Source organism: Pangasianodon hypophthalmus, chromosome 15 (assembly GCF_027358585.1).
Source record: "Pangasianodon hypophthalmus isolate fPanHyp1 chromosome 15, fPanHyp1.pri, whole genome shotgun sequence".
Taxonomy (NCBI): Eukaryota; Metazoa; Chordata; class Actinopteri; order Siluriformes; family Pangasiidae; genus Pangasianodon; species Pangasianodon hypophthalmus.
Genome location: NC_069724.1, coordinates 25,143,777 through 25,169,893, shown reverse-complemented (window position 1 = coordinate 25,169,893; position 26,117 = coordinate 25,143,777). Strand labels below are relative to the sequence as shown.

The window sequence follows — 26,117 nt, the reverse complement described above, 5'->3', positions numbered from 1 at the left end:
CAGAATATTCATAGTCAATACATTTGTCTCTTTTAACAAGAGGAAGAAAGAAAACTAATTCCATCCTGTTAGACATCAAAGGTCTCATTACACTATAAACAAACAAACAAACAAAAGTTAATGAAATAATTCAGTTAGTTAGCTTAGCTAGCATGGTCATCTCACAAATGTTATTAAACTTCTCTGGAAATGTCCTAAAACCCACAAAATGAAGTTAATCTTAAGCTTATTAAATTAAATCTTGTCAAACTCTTAATCTTACTAAATTAATTTGATGTAAAGCACCTTAATTTATGATAAAAAGTAAAAGTTTGGATGAAACAAATCCTTGATGAGTGCCATAATAAATAAAAAAATAAGACCAAAATGTCCTCACAGTAATTCCATACATGTGTTTATTTTCCTGTGTTAATATTTATAATAATTACGCTTCAGTTCAGAAAAATCATATCCCGTCCATCCGTAGCTGAAAATTAAAAGTCTGTGTTTTTCATCCACGGCTGCTCTCGATCCTCTTTAACACGTCCTCTTTGACGTCTCCGTGTTTCCCTGTTGGTTGAATCTCCTTCGCCACTGTTGTTAAATCACGTTATCAGCTCGAGTAAATGTTCGTTAAAGAGAACGGACTCGATATGAGCGTGCACAAATTCCGCAGAATCCACTGCAGCAATCTGACTATCAGCTTTTCAAAATAAAATACTTTTAAAATGATCACATTTGAGTTCATCAAATAGCGTGAGTTCAGGTCAGGTTTTTATTCCTCCACGTTGTTCTTCTAGCTAGTTAGCAAGGTAGCTAATTAGCACAGCAGCTATTTAGCAAAGGAAATACACTGTACTGTACCATTAACACTGTTCAGGTACACACTCCTGTCCTGCTTTGTAAGGGAAAGTCGATTACGGCTTTGTGTTTAAAAACATTACGAAGAGGACTGTCGTGGTCCTTCCTGACATCATAAATACTGTTCCATTGGCTGAAATTCATCACATGGTTTATTACAATGTTTAAATAAAAATCACGTCGTACTGATGCGAGATTGAAACATTTTATTCATTAGGATAAAATAGCATACATTTAGGATGTGTCACTGACGTATACTGGCTCAACATAAATCAAAAGCTAGCTAATATATCAGTGAAATAAGGAATTATATATAGCTAGCTAGCTGACAAAAAAGCGACACAAATGGCTAGCTTGGTAGTTAGCTACTGTCACAAATATTCAATAAAATACACACAGAACCGAAATCAACTCTGTAACAGTTACGGTTCTCGACTGTCCTTTTTGTAAAGATGATGTCAGGAAGGATGGCCACGCCCACAGGTTCCATATACAAATGAGAAAAAGTTCCTTTCAGACATCAAGAGCTGGAAATAAATAAAAAATAAATTAGTTGTAAATATGAATGCGTTCATGAGATCCAGACATTAAATTTGTTTTTCATTTTTCAAACTGATATAAGCGGTGAATTTCATATTCACTTTGTAATCATTAATGGAAAATTGTTAAATAAGTTTGCTTTTTTTAATGGTGCATGCAATAGATAATAAATAAATCACTACATTGTACAGTATTAAATATTTACATCCTTTGTACAGATCATTGATTTTTTTTTACCAGCGGTCGTAAAACACGGCAGCTAACGAACAGAAATAAATACTGAATAAATAAATTTCACATTTCATTTTTTTCGTGTAACTCTAAAACAACTGGTTACGCCACTTCAGAATAATTCATAAATAACGTCCAAAGTGGCACGTCGACTTGCTAATGACATCACTTCCTGTTCATTCAAAGGAATTCTGGGAACTCTAGACTAGACATGCAAATCTAAATACTTCACCGATTCCCTGATAGAAGTGACAGAAGTGCTTTGTCGAAGCCCCGCCCCCAAAAGTGTGTTGCTACAGCCTTCGCTTTGTTCACGACGACACGACAATCAAATAAACACAACAACAAAGCCGGAAAACAGGTGTCTCTTACTTCATAATGTATTTGATATTTGATATGAATGCAAGTGTGGTTAAAGCTATGAGCACTAGCCCCGCCTTTCATCCTAGCCCCACCCACTGCACTCATCTTTAACCAATCAGAACTTCAGCAGCTTTTATCACTCATCTCAGAGTACAACAGCAAAATAACATTAAAATGGACCTTGTTCCAATCCTGCTCTCAGCGCACCCTCGCCGACTTCCCCTAAGTGAAATCCCTTAAGGGCTTTTAACCACTCGAGTGAAATCTGTTAGATAAGACTAGATCTCACTCAGTGTAGTGGCCTAGACTTCCCATTATCTAGTGGACAACATCTCACACTATCTAGTGAACTAGACTCCCCCCATCTAGTGAACTAAATCTCACACTATCTAGTGGACTACATATCTTGGACAATATCATATTCTACACAATATCTCCCACTATATAGTGGACTACCTCTAACACAATCTAGTGCACTAGCTCTCCCTCCATCTAGTGGACTACATTTCCCATATGCAGTTGGTATTCCACTATCTTGTGACAAACCAGTACATGAAGTTGAGGAGGCCAAGGTCAAGTAAACTCTATCCACCTATCCCTCTATTTAGTGGACTAGATATCCTAATAACTAGCACTCTAGCATACTAGATCTCCTATCTAGTGGACTACATCTCCTACGATCTAGTGGACTACATCTACAATCTAGTGGACTCATATCTACCATTTTCTACCTGACTAGATCTCCCATTATCTAGTGGAATATAACTGACACTATCTAGTCTACATCTCTCACTATATAGTGGACTACACCTTCCACAAATCCAGTTCATAACCATCATTGATATCTCCCACTACCTAGGGGACTAGATCAACCACAAGCTGGATGACTACACATCTCAAAACCATAGTGAACTTGATCATGTTCTACTGGACTAGACTACAATCTAGAGGACTACACATTCCAACATCTAGTGTACCTGATCTTCCATAATCTAGTGGACTACATCTCACTATCTAGCCTACATTTGTCACTGAAATCTCTCATTACCCAGGGCTCTAAATCACCTACGATCTAGTGGACTTGACCTACCATCTTCACCCGGACTGGATCTCCCAATATCTAGTGGACTACATGATTATTTCAATCTAGTGGACTATATCTCTGTCAGTCTAGTCATATTTAGTCTATAATCCTCATAGAGATATTCTGCTACCTAGTGGACTACACCTAGTGAACTACACCTCCTACAATCCTGTGATATTTAGTCCATAACCAACATCACTTACAATCTAGGGGACAAGATCTCATAATCCAGCTTCCTCAATCTAGTCTACATCTCATTTACTACATCCCACTTTCTAGTACACTACACCTCCCTACCACTCCACTGTTTGTGCTCCATAACCATTATTGATATCTCTAACTATCTAGGGGACTAGATTGCCAACAAAGTAGATGACTACACATCTCCATATCTAGTGGACTTGATTTATCATCTTCTACCTGACTAGATGTCACACTATCTAGTGGACTACATTTCCATCAATCTAGTGGACTACACCTCCCACAGCTGCGGTGTTTCTAATCTATCGCCATTTAGGGGACTAGATCACCAACAAGCTAGAGGACAACACATCCAATAATCTAGAGGATTACATCCCACTATCTAGTCTATGTCTTTCACTAGCTAGTGTTTTTAGTCCTGTGGAAGTGTGCAACAGAGATACGGGGAAGTCGACAAGGGCACATTGAAACAGGACGGAAGTGACAAGGAAATGTTAGCAATAAATATCGTATTAAAAAAGCAGCGTTTGTACAATTAGCCTTTTACTCTATGACTAGCATTATGTTGTATGATTAGGGTTACGCTATAGGATTAGCGGCATGTTGTATGATTAGCATTGTATGTTTAGCGTTATGTTGTATGGTTAGCATTGCGCTGCAGGCGTAGCGGCTGCGCTCACAGGTACAGGTACGACACCCAGTAGACGAGGTTGAAGAGGCCGAAGGCGGTGGGGAAGAAGATGCGCGCGTACGAGTCGATCTTGGCGATGCGGATGTGCAGGCGGCCGTGACGCCACGCCCCCGAGCGACAATCCTCAAAGCAGCAGAAGAAGCTTGTGCAGTCTTTCCCATCCAGACACTCGTAGCCGAACTCCTCGTCGCGCTCCTGCATGTGCGTGGCGTTGTTCATCTGGATCGCCGTTGCCGAGCGGGGACGGATATCCACCGTCGGGTTCTGCTTCAGTGGGGACAAAAGGACAACGATGTCCATTTATACACAAGCATGTATCCATCTTATGTTAGCACTAATTCTCAGAGAACTCATGCTAGTGCTGGGCAATGCTAATCACAATGTTTTCCACAATAATGCAAAAAAAAAACTCTTGCATAGCTAATGTTAGCATGATAATCTTAGCTGAACAATCAGCATAACACCAGCTTTAAGCTAACACTCTGGTTTAGCTCATTTTATCTGTCCCGCAGTAGCTAAAAAGCTAATTAATGTTAGATCTGCCTATTGTGTAATTAAAACCAGCAGCGGAGTTTATTAGCATGCTAGCTAACTGTATCAACAACAATAAACCGGGTGTAAATTATGAACTGGTTTATTTGTGCAGTAAACCTTGGCGTGCGTAGAAATGATAAACTCCAGCGTGAACTTTGAGCTGCTGCAGTTAAACCTGAAGATGCAGGAGCTTCATTCTGGTGAGTAAATCTCTCTGCCGTTACAGCGCTGTAATAAACTCCCAGCTGTAACCTCACTTCACTCTCGCTAATCGCAGGACGTGACTTTGTCCGTTTCGCTCGTCCACACTGTCGCCTTCTCTGACATTTTAATGAGACACTCTGTGTTCTTTAATCTCCTGCACACACTTCCAGAAGGTTCCTCTGACGAAGTGCATCTTTCTGTGGGTTTACACTCACTTCACAGAGCTGACCTTTAAAACTCAGATGCAATGCATCATGGGTAAAGCTATCGGTGTGCTGGTATCACGTTCTCACTCCACGATAACATTTTAATAAAACGGTATGATATTATTACTACACTCTATCCTATAATTATCACAAAAATGGGTTTTAAAGATTCATTATTGCTTCTATATTCAATATTAGCAATAAATAGCTGTTTATGAATATGCAAATTACAATCTTAAAAAAAATCTGCCTTTTTCTTTGGTAAACTGACGCTTTGTGGCTCTCATTTGCATACTGGAATCTGACTGGCTCGTATTTAATGATGTTCAAGACTCAAAAAGTGCAATTAAATTTTGCTAGTCGTTAACCTGTTAGCCACTATACTATACTTATACTACACTATACTGCTCCCTATTATACTCTATATAATACTGTACTCTATATTACACTATATACTGTACTATTATACACTATACTGTACTAAACTGTATTCGACTACATTACACCGTGCTTTACTGCACCATACTTTACTATGTTCTACTATAATATACTACACTATACTTCGCTATCGTAAATTGTATATATACTGTAATATACTGTACTATATTACACTATGCTAAACTCTATATTCTACTATTTACTACTACACTATACTATGCTATACTGTATTCTACTATATTATACCTCACTGCTATGCTATGCTATACTATACTATATTCTACACCACTACACTATACTGTACTACACAATATTCTACTATATCACACTGTTACACTATACTACACTACACTATACTGTAGTCTACTATATTATACCTCACCGCTATACTATACTATATTCTACAACACTACACTGCATTCTACTATATTACACTGCACCCCTATTCTATACTATACTATATTCTACTATACTACACTACACTATACTGTATTCTACTATATTACACTGCACCCCTATTCTATACTATACTATATTCTACTATACTACACTACACTACACTGCATTCTACTATATTACACTGCACCCCTATTCTATACTATACTATATTCTACAACACTATACTGCATTCTATTATATTACTCTGCACCCCTATTCTATACTATACTATATTCTACAACACTATACTGCATTCTATTATATTACACTGCACCCCTATTCTATACTATACTATATTTTACTATACTACACTACACTATACTGTATTCTACTATATTACACTGCACCCCTATTCTATACTATACTATATTCTACTATACTACACTACACTACACTGCATTCTACTATATTACACTGCACCCCTATTCTATACTATACTATATTCTACAACACTATACTGCATTCTATTATATTACTCTGCACCCCTATTCTATACTATACTATATTCTACAACACTATACTGCATTCTATTATATTACACTGCACCCCTATTCTATACTATACTATATTCTACAACACTATACTGCATTCTATTATATTACACTGCACCCCTATTCTATACTATACTATATTCTACAACACTATACTGCATTCTATTATATTACTCTGCACCCCTATTCTATACTATACTATATTCTACAACACTATACTGCATTCTATTATATTACACTGCACCCCTATTCTATACTATACTATATTCTACAACACTATACTGCATTCTATTATATTACACTGCACCCCTATTCTATACTATACTATATTCTACAACACTATACTGCATTCTATTATATTACACTGCACCCCTATTCTATACTATACTATATTCTACAACACTATACTGCATTCTATTATATTACACTGCACCCCTATTCTATACTATACTATATTCTACAACACTATACTGCATTCTATTATATTACTCTGCACCCCTATTCTATACTATACTATATTCTACAACACTATACTGCATTCTATTATATTACACTGCACCCCTATTCTATACTATACTATATTCTACAACACTATACTGCATTCTATTATATTACACTGCACCCCTATTCTATACTATACTATATTCTACAACACTATACTGCATTCTATTATATTACTCTGCACGCCTATTCTATACTATACTATATTCTACAACACTATACTGCATTCTATTATATTACACTGCACCCCTATTCTATACTATACTATATTTTACTATACTACACTACACTATACTGTATTCTACTATATTACACTGCACCCCTATTCTATACTATACTATATTCTACAACACTATACTGCATTCTATTATATTACACTGCACCCCTATTCTATACTATACTATATTCTACTATACTACACTACACTATACTGTATTCTACTATATTACACTGCACCCCTATTCTATACTATACTATATTTTACTATACTACACTACACTATACTGTATTCTACTATATTACACTGCACCCCTATTCTATACTATACTATATTTTACTACACTACACTACACTATACTGTATTCTACTATATTACACTGCACCCCTATTCTATACTATACTATATTTTACTACACTACACTACACTATACTGTATTCTACTATATTACACTGCACCCCTATTCTATACTATACTATATTTTACTATACTACACTACACTATACTGTATTCTACTATATTACACTGCACCCCTATTCTATACTATACTATATTTTACTACACTACACTATACTGTATTCTACTATATTACACTGCACCCCTATTCTATACTATACTATATTTTACTATACTATACTATACTGTATTCTACTATATTATAGTATATAGGCACTGCTGCTCTATGCTATAATGCTACTACACTACACTACTACACTATACTGTATTCTATTATACCTCACTGCTATGCTATACTATACTAAGTATTACTATACTACACCACACTATACTGTACTACATTGTATTCTACTATATTGTACCGTGCTGCTATGCTATACTATATTTTACTACACTACCCTAGATTGTATTATATTATACTATACTACACTATACTGCATTCTACTATATTATACCTCACTTCTATACTATACTATACTGTATTCTATTATACCGCACTGCTATGCTATACTATACTATATTCTACTATACTACACTACAGTATGTGCTGTACTGTATTCTACTATATTATACCTCACTGTTATGCTATACTATAGCTTACTATACTACACTACACTACACGGCACTGCTATACTATACTATACTATACTATACTGTATTCTATTATACTGCACTGCTATGCTATACTATACTATATTCTACTATACTACACTACACTACACGGCACTGCTATACTATACTATACTATACTATACTACAGTATACTATACTATACTACAGTATACTGTATTCTATTATACCGCACTGCTATACTATACTATATTCTACTATATTATACCTCACTGTTATGCTATACTATAGCCTACTATACTACACTATACTACACTACACGGCACTGCTATACTATACTATACTATACTATACTATACTGTATTCTATTATACCACACTGCTATGCTGTACTATATTATACTGCATTGTTATGCTATACTGTACTCTACTATACTATAATACACTATACTGTACTACACTATATTGTGCTAAAGTATATTTACTATACTACAGGTTAGGTTGCTAGTTGCTTAGTGAATAGGAAGTTTGTGACTAGTGTATTAGCCACATAAGCTAGTCACTTAAGCTGTCTTATATCAGTTTAGCTTTTTAATGTTAATGCTACGCTAAGAGTTTGGTGCACCACGTTTGTCTCGACTCGTGTCTGCTCCGGTGGAGTAAAAAGAATTGATGCTACACTCAAATCAGACTAATATAAAGAACTTGGTTTAGGTTCTCAGGTTTTAAAGTCGTTTACATTCACACCAGCGCGGAGACACCTGAACAGAAAACTCATCTCAGTGTCTTTAGGAATGTGTTTTGCCCAGCACTAGTTCCCTTGAGGGTGCTTATAGTCCCCTATAAACAAAGTGCACTAGTTTCGGATTGAGTTGCGGCCTAAGCGCTTTGCTCAGGGTGAGTCGGGTCATGTGACTCGATTCTAACAGCGTGTGCAGAAAAGCAGCAGGAAATAAAGAGCAATAAACACAACCTGCAGCTTTAACGGCGTGAAATGAGACAACGCTGAGAGTGGAGAGTCAAGACATCCCTCTCTCTCTCTCTCTCTCTCTCTCTCTCTCTCTGTCTCTCTCTCTGTCTTTCTTTCATTTTTTTTTATTCTAATTATTTAAAACTGTTTTTTTAATTCTCTTGTTTTATTACCATGTTCCACATTTCCTTACAAATTATTCGCAACACACACCAGATTTTTTTTTTTTTGAGCTTTTTAGGGCTTTAAGCAATGAATTATTTTGTAAAGATGAAGAGAGAGCTTAAAAAAGTTTTAGAAGCTGTAATTTTTTTAATTTTAACAAAATCAAAAACATTTTAAAAATATTTTGTACATTTTTTAAGTCTTAGAGCTAATTTTTTTTTTAATGTTGGATACTTCACAAATGAATTAAGTTTTAGAACATAAAATTAAAATCTCAATTCAAAATTAAAATTATTTGTGAAATTTCTAAATCTGAAAATAATTTTATAGTGGCAAGTACAAAAAAACTTTTTAGTTTTAGAATTTAAAATGAAAGGTAAATTGCTTAAAGATCATATTTAAATTTTTAATAATTATTTTTTTCAAAGATGCAAAAAAACCCATTAAATATTCCTTCTGAAAGACTGAGAGATAAAACAATTTACAGAAAAACATTTACATTTTTAAATGGTAAAAAGCTGCTGTGAACAGCGTCATAAAAAAAAGCAAGTAAAAACACTTTTTGAAAGCTGATGAGCTTCAGCAAATTTTTTATAAAATTTTTGATTTAAAATTCATGTCTTCAATCAACAGTTTACATTTTTCCAATTTATAAACTCAGTATTAAATTACTGATGTACTCTGGCTTTTTCCTTTCTCTTTTTCCATTTTTCATTTTATTTGGTACATTTTATTATTATTATTATTATTATTATTATTATTTTTAGTATCCAGTGTCCTCTTGACCTGAAAGATATTTAATTACAGACCTGCAAAAAAATTCTCATATTGATTTTTTAAAGCTCGTTCTGGCTAAAGTGTGTTAGCGCGGTTGTCTTTTTCAGGCTGTTAAAGCTCGCTGACTCCTTAAGTAGTGTCAGGTTAAAGCCACACACACACACACACACACACACACACACACACACACTCACACACACACACACTCACACGGGCAGGTCAGTAGGCGAAGAAAAAAGGAAGCCACCATCTTTAATTAGCAAAACAATTGTGTTAACGAGCTCTAAAAGGAGAGTGAATTAAAGTTGTGGTGTTTTTTAGCCGCCGCCTTCTTAGCGCAAGACACTTAGCAGTTATTAGCAGTAGCGTGATGCTAATCGTGCTTGTGTAAGGAAACATTATGGGTTAGCTTGAACAGAGACAGTGCATATATATATATATATATATATATATATATATATATATATATATGTATGTACACACACACACACACACACATGCAAAACTCACACACAAGCAAAAATACCTTTGAGGGAAAGAGCCGGAGGAGCTTTTGGTACAAACAGGAAGAACAAAAAGAATTAACAAAAAAAGAGAAAAAAACTAAAAAGAACTCCAACAAAAATACAACAAAATGTCGAAAAAATAATGAATTCACAGAGAACGTACTGTACACACACCCATACACACACACACACACACACACACACACACACACACACAGCACAGACACACACACACACAGCACACACACAGCACAGACACACACACACACACACACACACACACACAGCACAGACACTAATACGTTTAAAACATTTAAAACATTTAAAACGCACGCAGGAGGAAGAGCTGAGAGTCGATCTGAAGGTTTTACTCAAAAATCAACTCAAAATTATTCAAATCAAATTAAACGTCCACAACGTCAACTAGCTGCGACACGAAAATGTTTAGCGTGTGAAGTTAGCTTCGTGGAGCTACGAGGCTAATGTGGCTAACAAGTAACGGAAGCTAACAGCCTCCAGTTTAAAACAGTAATTAAGGTGGCAAGATTAAAGAATGAATTATTGTAAAATTATTTGTTTTAGAACTTAAAATTGTTTTTAAGGTGAAAAGCTTAATTAAAAGAATGTTTAATAAAATATAAAGATTTAACTTATTTTTAAGATGGTAAACTTAAAGAATGGAATATTTTTAAAATTATTTAGTTACGTTTTACTTAAAATTGAATGATATTTTGAAATTTTTTAATAAAATACATTCTCCTTACAAATTATTTTAGAACATAATGGAGAGCTTAAACAATAAATTATTGTAAAACATAATTGTTTTGAAAGATGAATAGTTTAAACAATAAATGAAACATAAATGAAACATAAATTATTTGAAAGTTTAAAGAATAAAGAATAAAAGAGTTAAAGCTGAAAATAAAAATAATTTGGAAAATCAACATAATAATTTTGAAATTAAAAAAAATTAAAGGAAAAAAACATTCTTGAGACCTTTACATTTAGTAAAAAGCATTTTTTTTTCAGACACTGAACATGTTTCAGCTAATCACCTACGTTTGGTATTACCTGGAACATTGTGGACGTTTAATTGTGCTAATTTTTAATTTGATGTTACTTAGAAGACCAAAACGTTGTAATAAAACTTTATCCAGCCGTTGTTTAAAACCCCGACCGTGCGTAACTTCCTCACCGGGTTTTTCTTCTTCTTGTCTTTGTTTTTGCTCGGTTTGCGGTTGCTCACGAAGTAGTGCAGCGTCCCGTACTCGATCAGCGCCGCGAACACGAAGATGAAGCACACGGACACGAAGAGGTCCATGGCCGTCACGTACGACACTTTGGGCAGCGACTTCCTGGCGATGGTGCTGAGCGTTGTCATGGTGAGCACCGTGGTGATTCCTGCATGGAGAGAAGGTTAGAGAAGCTTCTGCTCATCACTGAGGTCAGCAAACATTTACTAAATCACACACATGAGCATTTCTGTAGACGTTCCTGAAAAAAACCACGACAGCATGCTGATCAACTTCGACCAGGAAGCCCAGAAATGTCTTCTGAGGACAAGGGCAGAGAAGAACGTCCATGAATTCCTCAGCTCCTCTCGGTAATATTCTGGCTAATCTGCACCTGAGATGAACGGAGATGGAACCCTGCTGTACTGTATAATTAATGCCTCATTAAGGTATGCATGAGGAAAAAAAATCTCTGTGTGGCAGGGGAATGTTCACCGAGAAGAACCATCTGCTCCATCACAGGGAGGATGGAGAGCTCTGGGGCTTGAGACCTCCACTGATATTTTATGAAGAAGAAGGAAGAGCTTAATTAGCGAGAACCTTTGATAATGAATTCGCCATGCGGATGTTTGTGTACGGACGAGGTCGCCTCGTTATCAGGATCAAGCGCTTTCCTCGAGTACAGTGAGATTAAAGAATATACAACATCAACGTTTTTAATCTCGGTTTTCCAAACTTCCTGCTCATAAATTGGATGCTCTTCATGATTCAAGGAACGGACATGAATACTTCAATAAATTTTGAGTTTGAACCTGGAGTCTGGTCACTGTGTCATTTGGGGCAGAAGCTGCAGTCTGATTGGTTACTGTAGCATTGGGGGTGGGAGCTGAAGTCTGTTCACTCGGCGGCCATCTTGGCAACGATCCCATTCAGTTTCCTCAGCAGTTTTTTTGATGTTCTCCCTAGTTTTAGTCTTTAGTTCCCACCCAACAGTCAGCTCTCTCCTACCAGACCAGGAGGATGAAGGTGAGGGTATTATATAGGTGGCGTGACACACCCACTTCCTGGTATTGCTGTGATTGACAGGAGAGAGAGAGAGAAAGCCCCTCCCACTCTGACAGCAAGGCCAGTCTTGCTCTCTGGGACTCGGTCAGGATTAGAACTTGTGATCTCCAGATGATAGAGTGAGCGTTTTTCTATGGTGCCACTCAGGAGCCCCAGTTTCTTCAGTCGTAAAACATCAGACTCGTATCTACTTCAATGTGGAAACTCATAAACCAGAAACGAATCAGAAAGATAAGACTTTAATTACAGATTCAAAATCGCTGTCTAAAGTTGGACAAAAATGGTGTCTTTGCCTTTGGATCCAAAAACAAGATGTTCTCTCTTCTGCTTGTGGCATGTCTTCATCCCAAATAGAGCAAACCCAATATCTGTGCCTGGGACAGTGGGAGAATCTGATAGGCCAACATCTATCTATCGACAGAATCTGATAGGCCAACATCTTTTCAGCTAACATCTTAGCTAGCAAGTAGTTTAGCTCTTTTAGAGTTCAAGCAGAGCCCCTTATGCTAGGATGGAGGTGTACTGCTAGCTCTCTAACTATACACATGCTATGCTACAGCAATGCTAGCAACAGTGAAGCTAACAGCCATGAGGCTTGAGGTTGTCATGTTTTGTTAAAAGTTTCAAACGCGATAAGCTATATTTAAGAATAAAATCAAAAGAACCAAAATATGCATTAGCGATATTTAAATTTTTCTTTTTGGATACCTAAGGATGTGCGAGCAGGGACGGCGTCCTTGTTGATCCAGAAGGAGACCCAGGACAGGACGACGATCAGGGTGCAGGGGATGTAGGTCTGGATGGTGAAGTAGCCCATCCTCCTGCTCAGGTCGAAGAAGACGGTCAGCACCACGTAGTCACCTGCAAATAAAGAAATAAAATGTTTGTCACGTCGTTCCAGTTAGCATGTGCATCATTTATGCTAAAATACTCAGTGTAAAAGTGTAGCTAAAATGGCTTATAATTTAGTTCATGCTAACAGAGACTATAGGCTCCGCCCACCTACCAGCTCCTTCATTACACTTGAACACTCATTGCAGATACATACCAAAAAAACACAAAGAGATGTAAATAATTTATTCCTGAAGGTTAACAGGAAGCTTCATGTCCTGACCTGAAATTCTTCATCACGCTGGTGAGCAGTTTGTAGAGAACGTCCTAAGAAGAACCTAAACACTCTACAGAAGTCACCTACATGCCTCCAACACCTTTGTCAATATTTCTAAGGAGCTCGAGGTTGAAGGTAAGTCCATCAGAGACTTCCACCAGCACTCGCAAAAGCTCTTTAAAATGTAGAAGAACCGTCTATATTTTATCTAAAGAGCCAGCGGGTCAGTGTAGTGGAGAACATCTGCTGAAGTTCTGCTCAGTGCTGTACTGATCACGCTTTGTTCCTGGAGCACAAGGCTGTGCTAATAACCTACAATCACCTCAGCCTTCATCGCTCACCTCAGGAAGAGGAAGGAGGACGCTTTTATCTGAAACAATTCACGAGGAGGAAGGAGACAATCAGAGTTCTCGCTCTGGATCCCACAGCCAGATTTTAACTCCTGATTTTCTGGTCACTGGAGCAGAAATGGATCATCTTTAGTCGAGACAGAGCGAGAGGGAGTTTTTCCACTACACATTTAGAAACAAGGTCTAGCCCAAATGGTCCCAAATTGCATTATTAAACAAAATTCATCAAAAACTACAAATCTAAGAACTTCAAAAGGGATCAAGTTCATTAACGGTAAAATCACCGGGACAAAATTACTAAATTCTTGACCAAAATATGAGAAAGAGAAAATAACAGTCAGGAAATTAATTAAAAAACATTAATAATTAATGAGGTGAACTTCAGTGAAGTCACATCACATGATCAAAAATTAAATAAATAATTCGGTTTGTGTTTGAAAAATAAAACAGCACAAACAAACCAGAGCATTGCGTTTTTTATTTGCTGTTTATCTAAATCAAATGATGCAGTACAGGTAACCAATCAGCAGTGAACAGTGGTGCTGGCCCCGCCCCAGGTTACAAGCTGGAGAACTCTCTAAATTTCCCCCAGCGTGTTTTTCCTGAATCCGCACATCACTGAAGGTGAAGTGCACTCACGGAGACTAACTCAACACACACACGATATTTTTTTCAGCTGACTGAGTATCACTGCGCACCAAGGAACCTTCTCCTCACTGCTAATGGAGCTCTTCAGAAATGTTTAATTCACAGAGAGCTGTTAGATCTCAGATCGAGCCGATTCAGCAGGAGTGAAAAGCCCAGCGTCCTGCAGCCATCATTAATATTGCTAACGGCCGCCGTAGGGATCTGCCACACCTCGCTCTTCCTAACACTCATTACATCCTGGCAGGAAGTGAGTCTCGGATAAATGGTTATGGAAAAAACCCCTGCATTAGGAGCTCGGCGTGTCAGGGAGGTTTCGATAGCGAGCATGGGAAGTGGAGACGTCATGGTGCTAAGTGAGAAGCTGATAAACACGAAGAGAATGCTTCATGTTCTCAGACGGAAAGGTTTAATGAGGAATCTGAATCTTCAGCGTTACAGCTCTGAACTTATTGTCCGCAGTAAGAAAGTGAAATTTTCACCTCAACGATTCAGACTTGGTGTTTTATTCCTCTTGCACTACAGCAACCTGCCAATGATTACAATTACAATCCTGTTGTCGCTTACGTTATAGCAGCTATAATCAGTCTTTCCCTCACCAGCCTCTCTTTATTCTCTCTCTTCATGTTAATAAGACTTAATAACTTTTACCTCTGACTGTTACAAAGCGCTGACACTGGAGACTCCTTCCATAAATGTTAAATAAACATCTCCTTACTTTAAGAAAACTTCACCACTTCTATGATTTTTAAAAAAATCTGTTTATTATTTAAATCAGTGGAGCGTTCACTGTACACGTCCCTGTGAATGAGCTGTTGCTATAGAAACGATAACGCATTAGTGATAACGAGCGCATTAATATAAACCTGCGCTACTGTCAGAGCTGCTGTTATAGAGAATTAATCAACACCTTCTGACCAATCAGAGTGCAGGATTCAGCAGCGCTGGGGTGTAAAACATTAAGAGTATAAACTGATAGTAAATGCCACTGAATCAGCATTAGATCAATTAGAGATTATGAACATTAATGGAAGGAGTCTCCAGTGCGAGCGCTGTGTATCAGTCAGGGGTAAAGCTGTAACTTTACGTCTTCAGACAGTCTTCATGAGATTATCTTCAGTGTGGAATATGAGTTTTATAGATTGCTGACATCAGCACTTTATTTTAACGAATCAACACCATTAACGACGTCACTTTTCATCGATTTTCCACTTCAGGGAGAGAAATGGAAAAATGGCAGTGTTTTGATGTTCTGAAAGAGAAAACGTCTCCGTCTGCATCTCCTCTGGCATCTCTTCCGGCGCTAAAATGAAATATTGATCAGGACTCTCTGCCGTTCTGCCGTCGCCTTCCTGCAGACGGAGGACTGAGTGAAGGAGAGAGTCGGGTTGCTTTTCTCTCCAAACATCAAACATCAAAGCTGCTCTGTGTTTTTTTTTTTTTTTTAATGAGAACGCAACCGTCGCAACACCTCAAAGCCTGGAGATCTCATCTGTCAGCCGGCTTCCTCCTAATGGAACAAATGGTGGCAGTGATAAAAAAAATGAATAATACATCACAAACCTTTCATCTTCGCACGCCCACGGCATCTCGGAGTTCTCTGGTGCGATCTTTTCTTTTCTTTCTTTCTTTCTTTTTTTTATTTTTCTGTCTTCTATTTGTTGCAAAGTGTTTGTGAAGCCTCTCAAGGGCATGAAAGGAAAGTGTCGGAAATCACTCCAGGTGTCAGCGTGAAGCGTTAGAAGGACATCGAGTAAATAGTTAGCGTGTTTGTGGGTTCTGAACTCTGGATCAAAAGGTTTAATGGAAAAAGTTCCGAAGGAAATGAAATGTCCACAACGCCGCCCGGGATCAGCAAAGACGAGGCTAACGTGGCTAACGAGAAACCGTCTGGCACAGTACCCACATTAGCGCCGTGGTAGAAATGTAATATTTTCAATTAAACGCTTCTTTAAAACGAATTTGGGAAACATGGTTCAATCCCTAACTGCAAATCGACTTATTGTATTTTATTTTATTTACTTAGCATCTACTTAAATCCAAATCATCCTTCCAGACGCTAATCCCCCTGTGGCGATTTATTTATATATCGCATGAAATTAAAACAAAATTACACAGAATTAACATAAAAATCAGGAAATAGAAATTCAGAATCAGATTCTAACACAAGTGGAGCATGTTCACCTTCAATACAAATGCTACAGTCTATGAATATACATGAATATGCAAATGAGGAACGCCTCCACCATCCCAAACAGCCTAAAGCTGCTAATATTAGCTAACGTAGATCACATTAGTCACACGAGTGAGACTTCATCCTCATTTTCTCACTGATTTATTTCACAGCACACAAAATTGTCAAAATATAGCACTAGGTTACCATGACAACCATGTAACATTAGCTACATTAGCTAGCTATTTTATCACACATGTTCTGAGGCTATGTTGCTATCCTCATTTTATCCTCAATTTGCATATCTGATTAATCTGTATCACATACGTAGCTCCGCCCCAAATCTGTTTTTACACAGAATCACTGAGAAAGTTTCTGTTTTGTGAATTTAATTTTATAAAAATGTGTTGAAAATTTTGTGTCTAATTTACAAAAAGCATAAAATTTTAAACCTTAATCTTTTTTTGTAGACTGAAAGCATCATCAAATGTTTTTTTTAACGCAACACCATGTTACTAGCAGTCTGTTAGCAAAAGTAAATATTGTGATATGTATTGTGTATCGTAAAAATTTCCTTAAATTTTCCTTAGAAAAAAAGAGAAGGAAAGGAAAAGAAGAGAAAAAAGAGGGGAAAAGGAGAGGAGAAATAAATATCCATGTAAATAAAAAAAAGAAAAGAAAAAACAAAACACAAGCAAACCAAAAAGGAATGAATACTTGGGGGAAAAATAAAAATAGAAATAAAAAAAAAAAAACAGAAAAAATACTAAATAAATAAATAAATAAATAGATAGATAGATAGATCCTCTTGACACTGAGGCCGAGGCTGCTTGCGTAATCCAAATGGGACTGTATTCTCCAGTGTGTGTGTGTGTGTGTGTGTGTGTGTGTGTGTGTGTGTATATATATATATTATTTATTCATGTCCTCTCTTTATTCTGTGCTAAAAACCGCTAGCGTGATGTGAAGTCTCTGCAGTCGGATTGAAGAGGCAGTGAGATATTGAGCACAGCATCCTAATCATGATCTCACATCTTCCTCTTGCCAGCACTGTGGTGGTGGAAATCTCCCCCGGAATAATCTCCTTCCCCGATAGAGTTATGGAATGTAATAATAACTCGTCTGCGCGGCTCGTTTATCATCCGGCGCGCTTTAGAACCTGCGGGACTCTCAGGGGGCGAATGGGATTAAGCAAATAACACTCGCTCCCGCCTCCTGCCTCCACCGCCTCAACCACATTACACCCGTAAATAAGAATCTTCTCTCCAATTTGCAGAGAGATGCAGGGCTTACGGGACAGAGCAGACTGCTGAAACATCACTCCTGACGCCGCGAGTCACTTACTGCTGCCGGGGAATGAACTTAGCGACGTATTATTCTCGCTAAACTCACAGAGCTAACCGGATAACACCGAAAACGTCACGCTTAATTCTCCACCTCAGATCATGCTAACCACTTCTTCTGACTTTAAATAGTTTAAAAAGATTTGTTAGTTAGCACAGGTTTAGAGTTTAAAAGGTAACTTCCTGCCTTCTTCTTCTCCTGCTTCTTCTCATCTCTCTGATACAGCGCTGTGTGATTAGCATTTATACGTTTATATGTTCATTCCCAGAAAAAAAACAACAAAAGAAAAGAAAAGATAATGGAGTTTTTATTGCTGCGCTGCAAAGCATTTAGTGTACCAGCTATAAAACTACAGAACTAATTTATCTACAACACAGCGAGTTTTAAAAATGCTATAAAGGCAATAAAAGATCTCAGCATCACTCACGGGGACTCAACTCCAGAGCCAACAAATTAAACCGATCTGGAGGAAAAGATCATTATCCAGATTTCTTGTTGTTGTTATAAACATGTAGAACACCATCATCAGTCCACTGTGACCAGGCCCCGAACCATATCGCGTTAAATCCAATAAAAACATGACTCTGAGAATTAACCAAGAGGACAAGGGGAACTCTGGAGGAGCTGGAGAGATCCACAGCTCAGATGGGACAACCACAGCCTGGACACTACACACAGCTGGACTTTATGAACTGGTAGTGAGCAGCAAGCCATAAGACACGTTGGAGTCTCAGGAAACATGTAGAAAAAGGTTCTCTGGTCAGATGAGACCAAAATGTAACATGCATGAAGCACTATGTGTGGCGGAAACCCAACACCAAGCATGGTGGTGGTAGCATCATGTTGTGGAGATGTTTTCCATCAGCAGGGACAGGGGAAAACCTGGTCAGAGTGGAAAGCAGGAAGGATGGAGCCAAATCCAGGACAATCCTAGAAGAAAACCTGCTTTTGATTTGAGACTGGGGGCGGAGCTTCACCTTTCAACAGGACAAGCACATTGCCAAAGCTACACTGGAGCAGATCAACACCAAGAACCTGAAAGTGTTAGAACGGCTCGGTAAAAGCCCAGACCTCAACCTGACTGAGAATCTGCGGCAAGACTTCAAGAAAACTGAACACTCTCCATCCGATCTGACAATCTGCTCAAGTGATTTAACCAGAAGTATGGACAGAAACATCAGGATCCAGATGTGCAAAGCTGAGATATATCCCAGATAAACATCACCAGTCCACTGTGGGCGTGTCCCAAACCACTCACCCTATTCACTAACACACAAACACCATCACTAGCATCTTCAGCATCCAGCTGTGACTGTAACATGAAACACCTCCTGCTGCTTTCAGATCTCTCGTCATGGTGAGGAGAAGAAAAGGTGTTAGAACCTTCGAAAGATGATGACGTCAAACAAGCTGCACAGTAATGAGGACTCGAAGGACACACCGATTGTTTTGGTTGCCATAGCGATCGTCTTCCTGAGAGAAACTGGAGTGAGAAGACAAACTAGTCTTGACTGAAATAAAGGGATTAGTGTGTCACATATCAGCTGAAATGAGATGCTGCGGGTATGGATTATTAATCAGCGCTGAGCTTCTGAGACAGAAAGGAATTAAAAAAATCCATATTCTCTATAGAGTGGTGAGCATAAGTATTTGCCCCCTTGAACTTGTCTGCATTATGTTGCCTTAGAACTGAAATGGATGTAAAAATGAGTCTAAGCAAAATAACCCATAATCTTAAAGCTTGGGGAAGAAAATCAATATAGTGATTGCGTAAATATTCACTCCCATTAATGTGAAACCCCAATCTCAATATAAATACACCTGTTCCTGGAAGAACCAGGAACCTAAACCAGGAACCTTGTTTACCTAAACAAACATCATCACAATGAGCAAGAAGCGATCTTCTGTCTGGGACAAAGTTCTGGAAAAGAATCAATCAAGGTTTGAATTTGAACATTAAATCCATTATTAAAGAATGTAAAGAACAGGACACAAGAGCACCTCTGCCTCGAGGAGACCGTCCACCAAAAGTCAGCGAGCGGTTAAAGAGGGGATTTAATGTCAGAGAATTAACCAAGAGGACAAGAAGAACTCTGAAGGAGCTGGAGAGATCCACGGCTCAGATGGGAGAAACTGTTCACAGGACAACCACAGACTGGACTTTACGGAAGATTGTTGAGGAGAAAGTCACTACTGAAAACAGCCACACAAAATCACGTTTGGAGACTCAGCGAACATGGGAAAAAGTTTCTCTGGGGTGAGGAAAACAAAATTCAACTTTTTGGCACAAAGTGCAACACTGGGTTAGGGTTAGAACACTGAGAACACCATCCCCACTGTGAAGCATGGTGGTGGTAGCATCATGTTGAGCGTTACCCTTGGCCTCTTCATTGCTAAGATACAGTCTGTTCTGTTCAGTAGAACAATAAGGGTTCTTATGTAGGAGAAAGGTGTGTAGGTCTGAGTCTGGTTAGCATCGATAATAATAATAATAAGAAGAAGAAGTAGAAGAAGAAGAAGAACAACAACAGCAACAAAAACAAGAGAAAGAAGAAGAAGAAAGAATCCAAAATATTTAAAGGCTATGATTTTGCCCTCTTTATTGATTGATTTTAAAAAAATTTATATAAAAAATGAGAGTTGTTGATGTTTTGAGACTGTCTATACACTGATTCTTTTTCCCATCGTTCACTCTCTCTCTCTCTCTCTCTCTCCCTCTCCCCCTTTCTCTCTCTCTCTCTCCCTCTCCCCCTTTCTCTCTCTCTCTCTCTCTCTCTCTCTCTCTCCCTCTCTCTCTCTCTCTCACTCTCTGATCCTCTGTAAGCTGACAGATGGCCGTGTGTGACCCCATAATCGAGGGGTTAAATTTCTATTATTCTCCTCCAGATGTGTCCACACTGCTGTCCTCTCATTCCTCCACACATCTACAAACATCTGGCTCTTTATCTGATCAATGTTTCAATGGGCCATTACAGTGTGTGTGTGTGTGTGTGTGTGTGTGTGTGTGTGTTTTAAGAGATTTAGAGAGCAGATGGCATGGTCATGTCCTCGTCCTCTCTCTTACTGTCACTACTTAATTATTTCACGGTAAACAGGGCAGTGATTGATGTGAAAGTGATTTACAGCTGCTGTAGAGCGAACAGAGAGTGAGTGTAAACTATATTAGCATAAACGTGTGTGTATCATCTTCTGAAGCACATCTGGATATGAGATCAAAGACCTGATGTGGTAAAGATGCACATAAAGCAGCTGATATTTAAATGTTAGCATCATTTACTGTGGTTGAGCAAAGGCCATGCGTCCTTCACTGGTACAAGACGGATCTCCAATGTTTCACTGGATGATTAAAGGTTCTTATCCTCCTAAAAACTTCCTTTCTGAACCTTTTTTGATAGGGAACCTCTCAGTTGTATGGTTCTAAATAGAACCTTTAAGTGTTCCCCAGAGGAGCAACCAATGTTCCTTATGGGTTCTAAAACTTCCTAAAAGAGTGTATAATCTTTATTTAGCTTTGAAAGCTAATACAACTGGAAGCTACAGGAAATGACCCCTGACTTGATAAGACATAGACATGCAATGTGGAACCAGGGTTCTGTGGGTTCTTCATCAGATAAAGAGAGTCCTTTCCTCATCAATACACATTAAATTAAGTCTTCTCCTCAAACATGATCTCACTCTATCCAGCTTTACTCCTTCTCCTTCTCGAGGCACTCAGGCTGTGTGTGTTATGATAAAGGTGTTTGTGTGTGTGTGTGTGTTGTGATAATGGATGTAATGACCTGAGAAGGTGCTGACGACATCTGAAATGTTCCTCAGACCCACGAAGGAGAACTGATACAGTCTCCAGGAGCGGATGTCTCCGACCTCGACGGAACTCCGCTTCCACTTATAAATGATCTCCTCCTTCGGGTAGCCGTCTGCAGAAATGAAACCATCAGAGGCACAAAAAAAAAATCAAGATGGACTCTTCTGGATTTTTAAAATAAATGACTAGAAACTTTACTAGAAAATCAGTCCATATTTTTAACTGTTTGTTAAAAAAATCGGAATATACTGCGGTTAAAACCAGTCATGTTTTCCCCTGAAGCTTCCACGGGAACGGCTCACTCTTGCACACGTGTGAAATTCACCACTCTGAAGTTGTGACTCCATGTTGATGATAATATTTTAAATTAGATGAAAAAAAAAACACCTGGGAAACATTGACATGATGATGGTTTGCTTTCATTTCCACTGCCACTTTGTCTAGTTAGCTAAATCATTAGCCCTTTTTTTGTGGTTGCCTAGCAACAGAGTTCTCACCACTTGAATCGCAAGCGAAACCTAGTAGCCATTATCAGTTCTGTTAGTGTGATTAGCCCCGCCCTTTCTGTTCTGTGGGCGGGGCCAAGTTAATGCATCACAACCCACTTCATTTTTTATCTCGTTAACTGTTTGTCTTTCTCTGTGTGATCTAAATCATGAGGAAGTGTGTGACTGACACACCCAATCTGAGACGCAGCCTTAATTCATTACATATAAATGTTTAGTACTGTGCTTCTTACTGAGCTTCATTTAGTCCACATGATGGACGGCTGGAATCTCTGCTGGATTATCGAGTCACTCGGTGTCGTTCGTATCTCTCTGAGGTGTGACTAAGGGAAGCCAGCTGGATTGTAACGAGGCCGATCTCTATCCATCTACGTGTGCTATAATTTTTTCACCACATTATTTTAAAGAAACTCTGACAGAAAGCTTTCTGTGGAGCTCTTTCCCGTGTGCCCCATGTGCTCCCTAGCAGGCTCATTAGCATGAAAAGGGTCTTCGCTCACCTCTCCTGCGTTACGAGAGAGAGAGAGAGAGAGAGAGAGAGAGAGCGAGAGAATTTTCTGGAACAGCCTGAGCCTGATGGGCCGAAAGGCAGGTGATGAGGGAATAAAGTGACATTTTCATCATTACTCGTCTTGAAAAAAAATGTGAAGGCCAGAAAGCAGAGACAGAGAAAGAGAGATAGCGATATCCGACGTTCTCATATCAGCATGCAAAAGAGCCGGGTTTTTGGCACGGAAGGAAAGAGAAGGAGAGAAAATGGAAAGAAAACGAGGAATGTTAGAGGAATGGAGAAGCAGCATATGGCCGCACTTACAGCTCGAGAACTCCAGGGGACAGGAATGCTCATCCATGGGAAAGTTATTCAGTTTAAGCTGGCACTCGGCATCGATGGTCAACCTACGGACAGAAATAACTCGCATGATTACATCGCTAACACAGGCCAAGATTTGTTTCACATTACAGCACACACTCACACACACACACACGCATGCACACACACACACACACACATACGCACGCACACAGAAACACACACACACACAGAAACACACATTTCCAATCTGCAGCTTTGGATCGTTCTCATTATGTGGGCAAAAAAAATGGAATTAACAAGTAAGACATGAAAGCTGCATTTGGCATTTAGCATTAGCATGAAACTTCAATTAATTCATCATATAACTGGATAAATACCAAAAACGTAACTGTCCTTATTTCTTTTCTTATTTGAAAAGATAACCGTATTTGTGAAGTATAAATATAAATCTGTAAAAATATGGAGGCACTAATGTGTTGCATTGTTAACGAGTTTCTTCATGGATGTGGTTTTGGAGCGCTTACATTATTCTGTCTGAATTAAACCAGATATTTTAAAGTTCTAAGCTCACATCATGCAAACACAGCAACATGACGATTATACCGTATTGATAGGTCACCAAGGAGATTGACTCAGATCTGCGTAAATTCTGTACGTTTTGCATGTTTTTAATGTTTTGCATGGCTAACATTAAACATGGCTAACATGGCTAATTAGCATGCAAACTGGCTAGTTTGAAACATTTATCTGCTTCGGTTCTCATCCAGAAAATACAGTTAAAACGTGAACATTTATACCGACTACAAGTTTTACCTCAGCGTGTACAGGATCCGCCCATCGTTCCAGATCCGGAGCATGCGATTGGGCGTGGTGATCCAGTGGGCGTCGGCCTTCTTGGAGTTCCGGAAGAAGGTGTCAGGGATCCAGATCTTTCCCACCATGTTGCTGTTGAGACGCAGAACCTTCATGGTGCTGTTGAACTTCAGGCGTCTGTCGTACCAGGTCTGAGCGAAGAAGATGTCGATGGTGTATTCCTGGGAGGAGGAGTGAGGGACATCAAGGGCACTTAAACACTTAGTGCACTACAAAGTGAGCGAGGGCTTTGCTGGCAGCACAAGGCTGTGTTCCTTTGCTGATTTAGTGTTAGTACTTTATCAGCTCTTGGGAAGTTTGTTAGAGGAAATGTAATTAAGTCAATATAGCTGTAGGATATTTACCCAGAATGCAATGCCCTTTCCTTCAACAGTGTAGTCTGTGAGGTTGCTGATGAGCTAGCTGACCAAGCTAATAAGCATCTCTTTATGTTCTATGTTGAAAATATTTTATTATATGTAAATATTTCAATAAAAGTAAATCTGATAAACTTTAGTACTAGCTAGTTAATAACAAGCTAGCTAATTGGCATACTAGCTGGTATGCTAGCTGGACTCGTATTTAAATACTGTGCGTATTTAAAATATTTAATTTAATAATTTAATATCTGATAGAACTTTGTTACTTTCACACTGTTAATAAACTAATTAGCATGTGAAATTCGTATACAAATATAAATGAATCATGTAAAAAAATTAATTCTGAAAAGAATCACACGTAAAAATTAACAAATAACGGAAAAAAACAATCACATGGTCATGTGACTTCTATAAAAGAGTATCAAGGAAATTTATTTCACTACATTTTACCAGTAAATCCTCTCCACGTTTCTGCGTGTTGTTGATCCAAAGCTCACGTGGTTAAAGTGTTCGCATCACTACACAATCACAGCTCTAATCCAAAGCTCACGTTTACGCTCATACTTCATACGCAGAAAAAGGCGAGTGGACGTCTGAGAGCTGAAAGTGAAGCTGAGGTGTAAAGCATGAACTCAGAGCTTCGTTACATGCACACTGAAGTTCTTTAGGAAGTTCTGAGAGCATTTTAACTCACTCCAAGAACATCAGTGATGGAGCTGAGGAGGTTCTGAGGCTCTGGAGGACGTGATTACAGGAATTACTGGAGCAGCGTTTCTCCAAATCGAATCTCTGCACGTGGACGTTTACGAGCAGTCAATATTACACGAGATCAAATCTGTTCTTAAAGTCACACTGTAAGAAAAAATCAGGCTTCAGTCATCTCTCTGGATACGAACTGATTTATTCGTAAATCATTCACAGGAGCGTTCACACAGCGACTTCTAGCTATTAATGCAAATCGTGTTCGTTCAGAAAAGTGATGGGTTCCTATGATTTTGCGTAGATTTATATTATATATTTTATATATGAATTATGCTGTCAAGTTTAAATTTCAATTACAAATAAATAAATTAAGACAAATAAGACTATCCATTCAATTAGAACAAAAGTAATGGCTCCCCAAAAAAGGACAAAAGTTAGTGCGTGTGTATGGTAGCCGACGTGCTGCACTGGCTGAGCTGCATTACTGGAAGATTTAGCAACTGCCATGCTTAGGAGGTGCTCTTTTACCATTTAGTTGCCGTTTTGTCATTTCCAGCTCTTTTATGGAGTTTTGTGGGCGTGGCTAAATGTAAATGAAGGAACACACCTGTTCCTTCATGGATAATTCGCATTTATCAACATACACACAAGTAAGAAGAAAATCAGCAAAATGTTTGCAAGGAATTTTTAGATCAGTTTCACCATGGAAACATTTACAC

General features: G+C 38.4%; 1 protein-coding gene across 6 annotated transcripts in view; it reads right to left on the bottom strand.

Moving 5' to 3' along the window:
- Positions 1-377: 377 nt before the first annotated feature.
- gabrg2 (gamma-aminobutyric acid type A receptor subunit gamma2) overlaps positions 378-26,117 on the bottom strand; it is a 48,858-nt gene continuing 23,118 nt past the window's right edge. Inside the window, exons 4-11 of one of the 6 annotated variants that reach the window (XM_026910909.3) lie at positions 24,278-24,498; positions 23,465-23,547; positions 22,119-22,256; positions 13,428-13,580; positions 11,618-11,823; positions 10,443-10,466; positions 3,940-4,217; positions 378-1,367 (exon numbers count right to left, since the gene is read on the bottom strand). In XM_026910909.3, the coding sequence (XP_026766710.1) occupies positions 1,361-1,367; positions 3,940-4,217; positions 10,443-10,466; positions 11,618-11,823; positions 13,428-13,580; positions 22,119-22,256; positions 23,465-23,547; positions 24,278-24,498 (1,110 nt within the window). In that variant the 3' untranslated portion in view covers positions 378-1,360. Of the gene's footprint in view, positions 4,218-10,442; positions 10,467-11,617; positions 11,824-13,427; positions 13,581-22,118; positions 22,257-23,464; positions 23,548-24,277; positions 24,499-26,117 lie in introns of all 6 variants that reach the window. The other 5 variants (XM_026910911.3, XM_034311459.2, XM_026910913.3 and 2 more) reach the window with 5 other exon arrangements.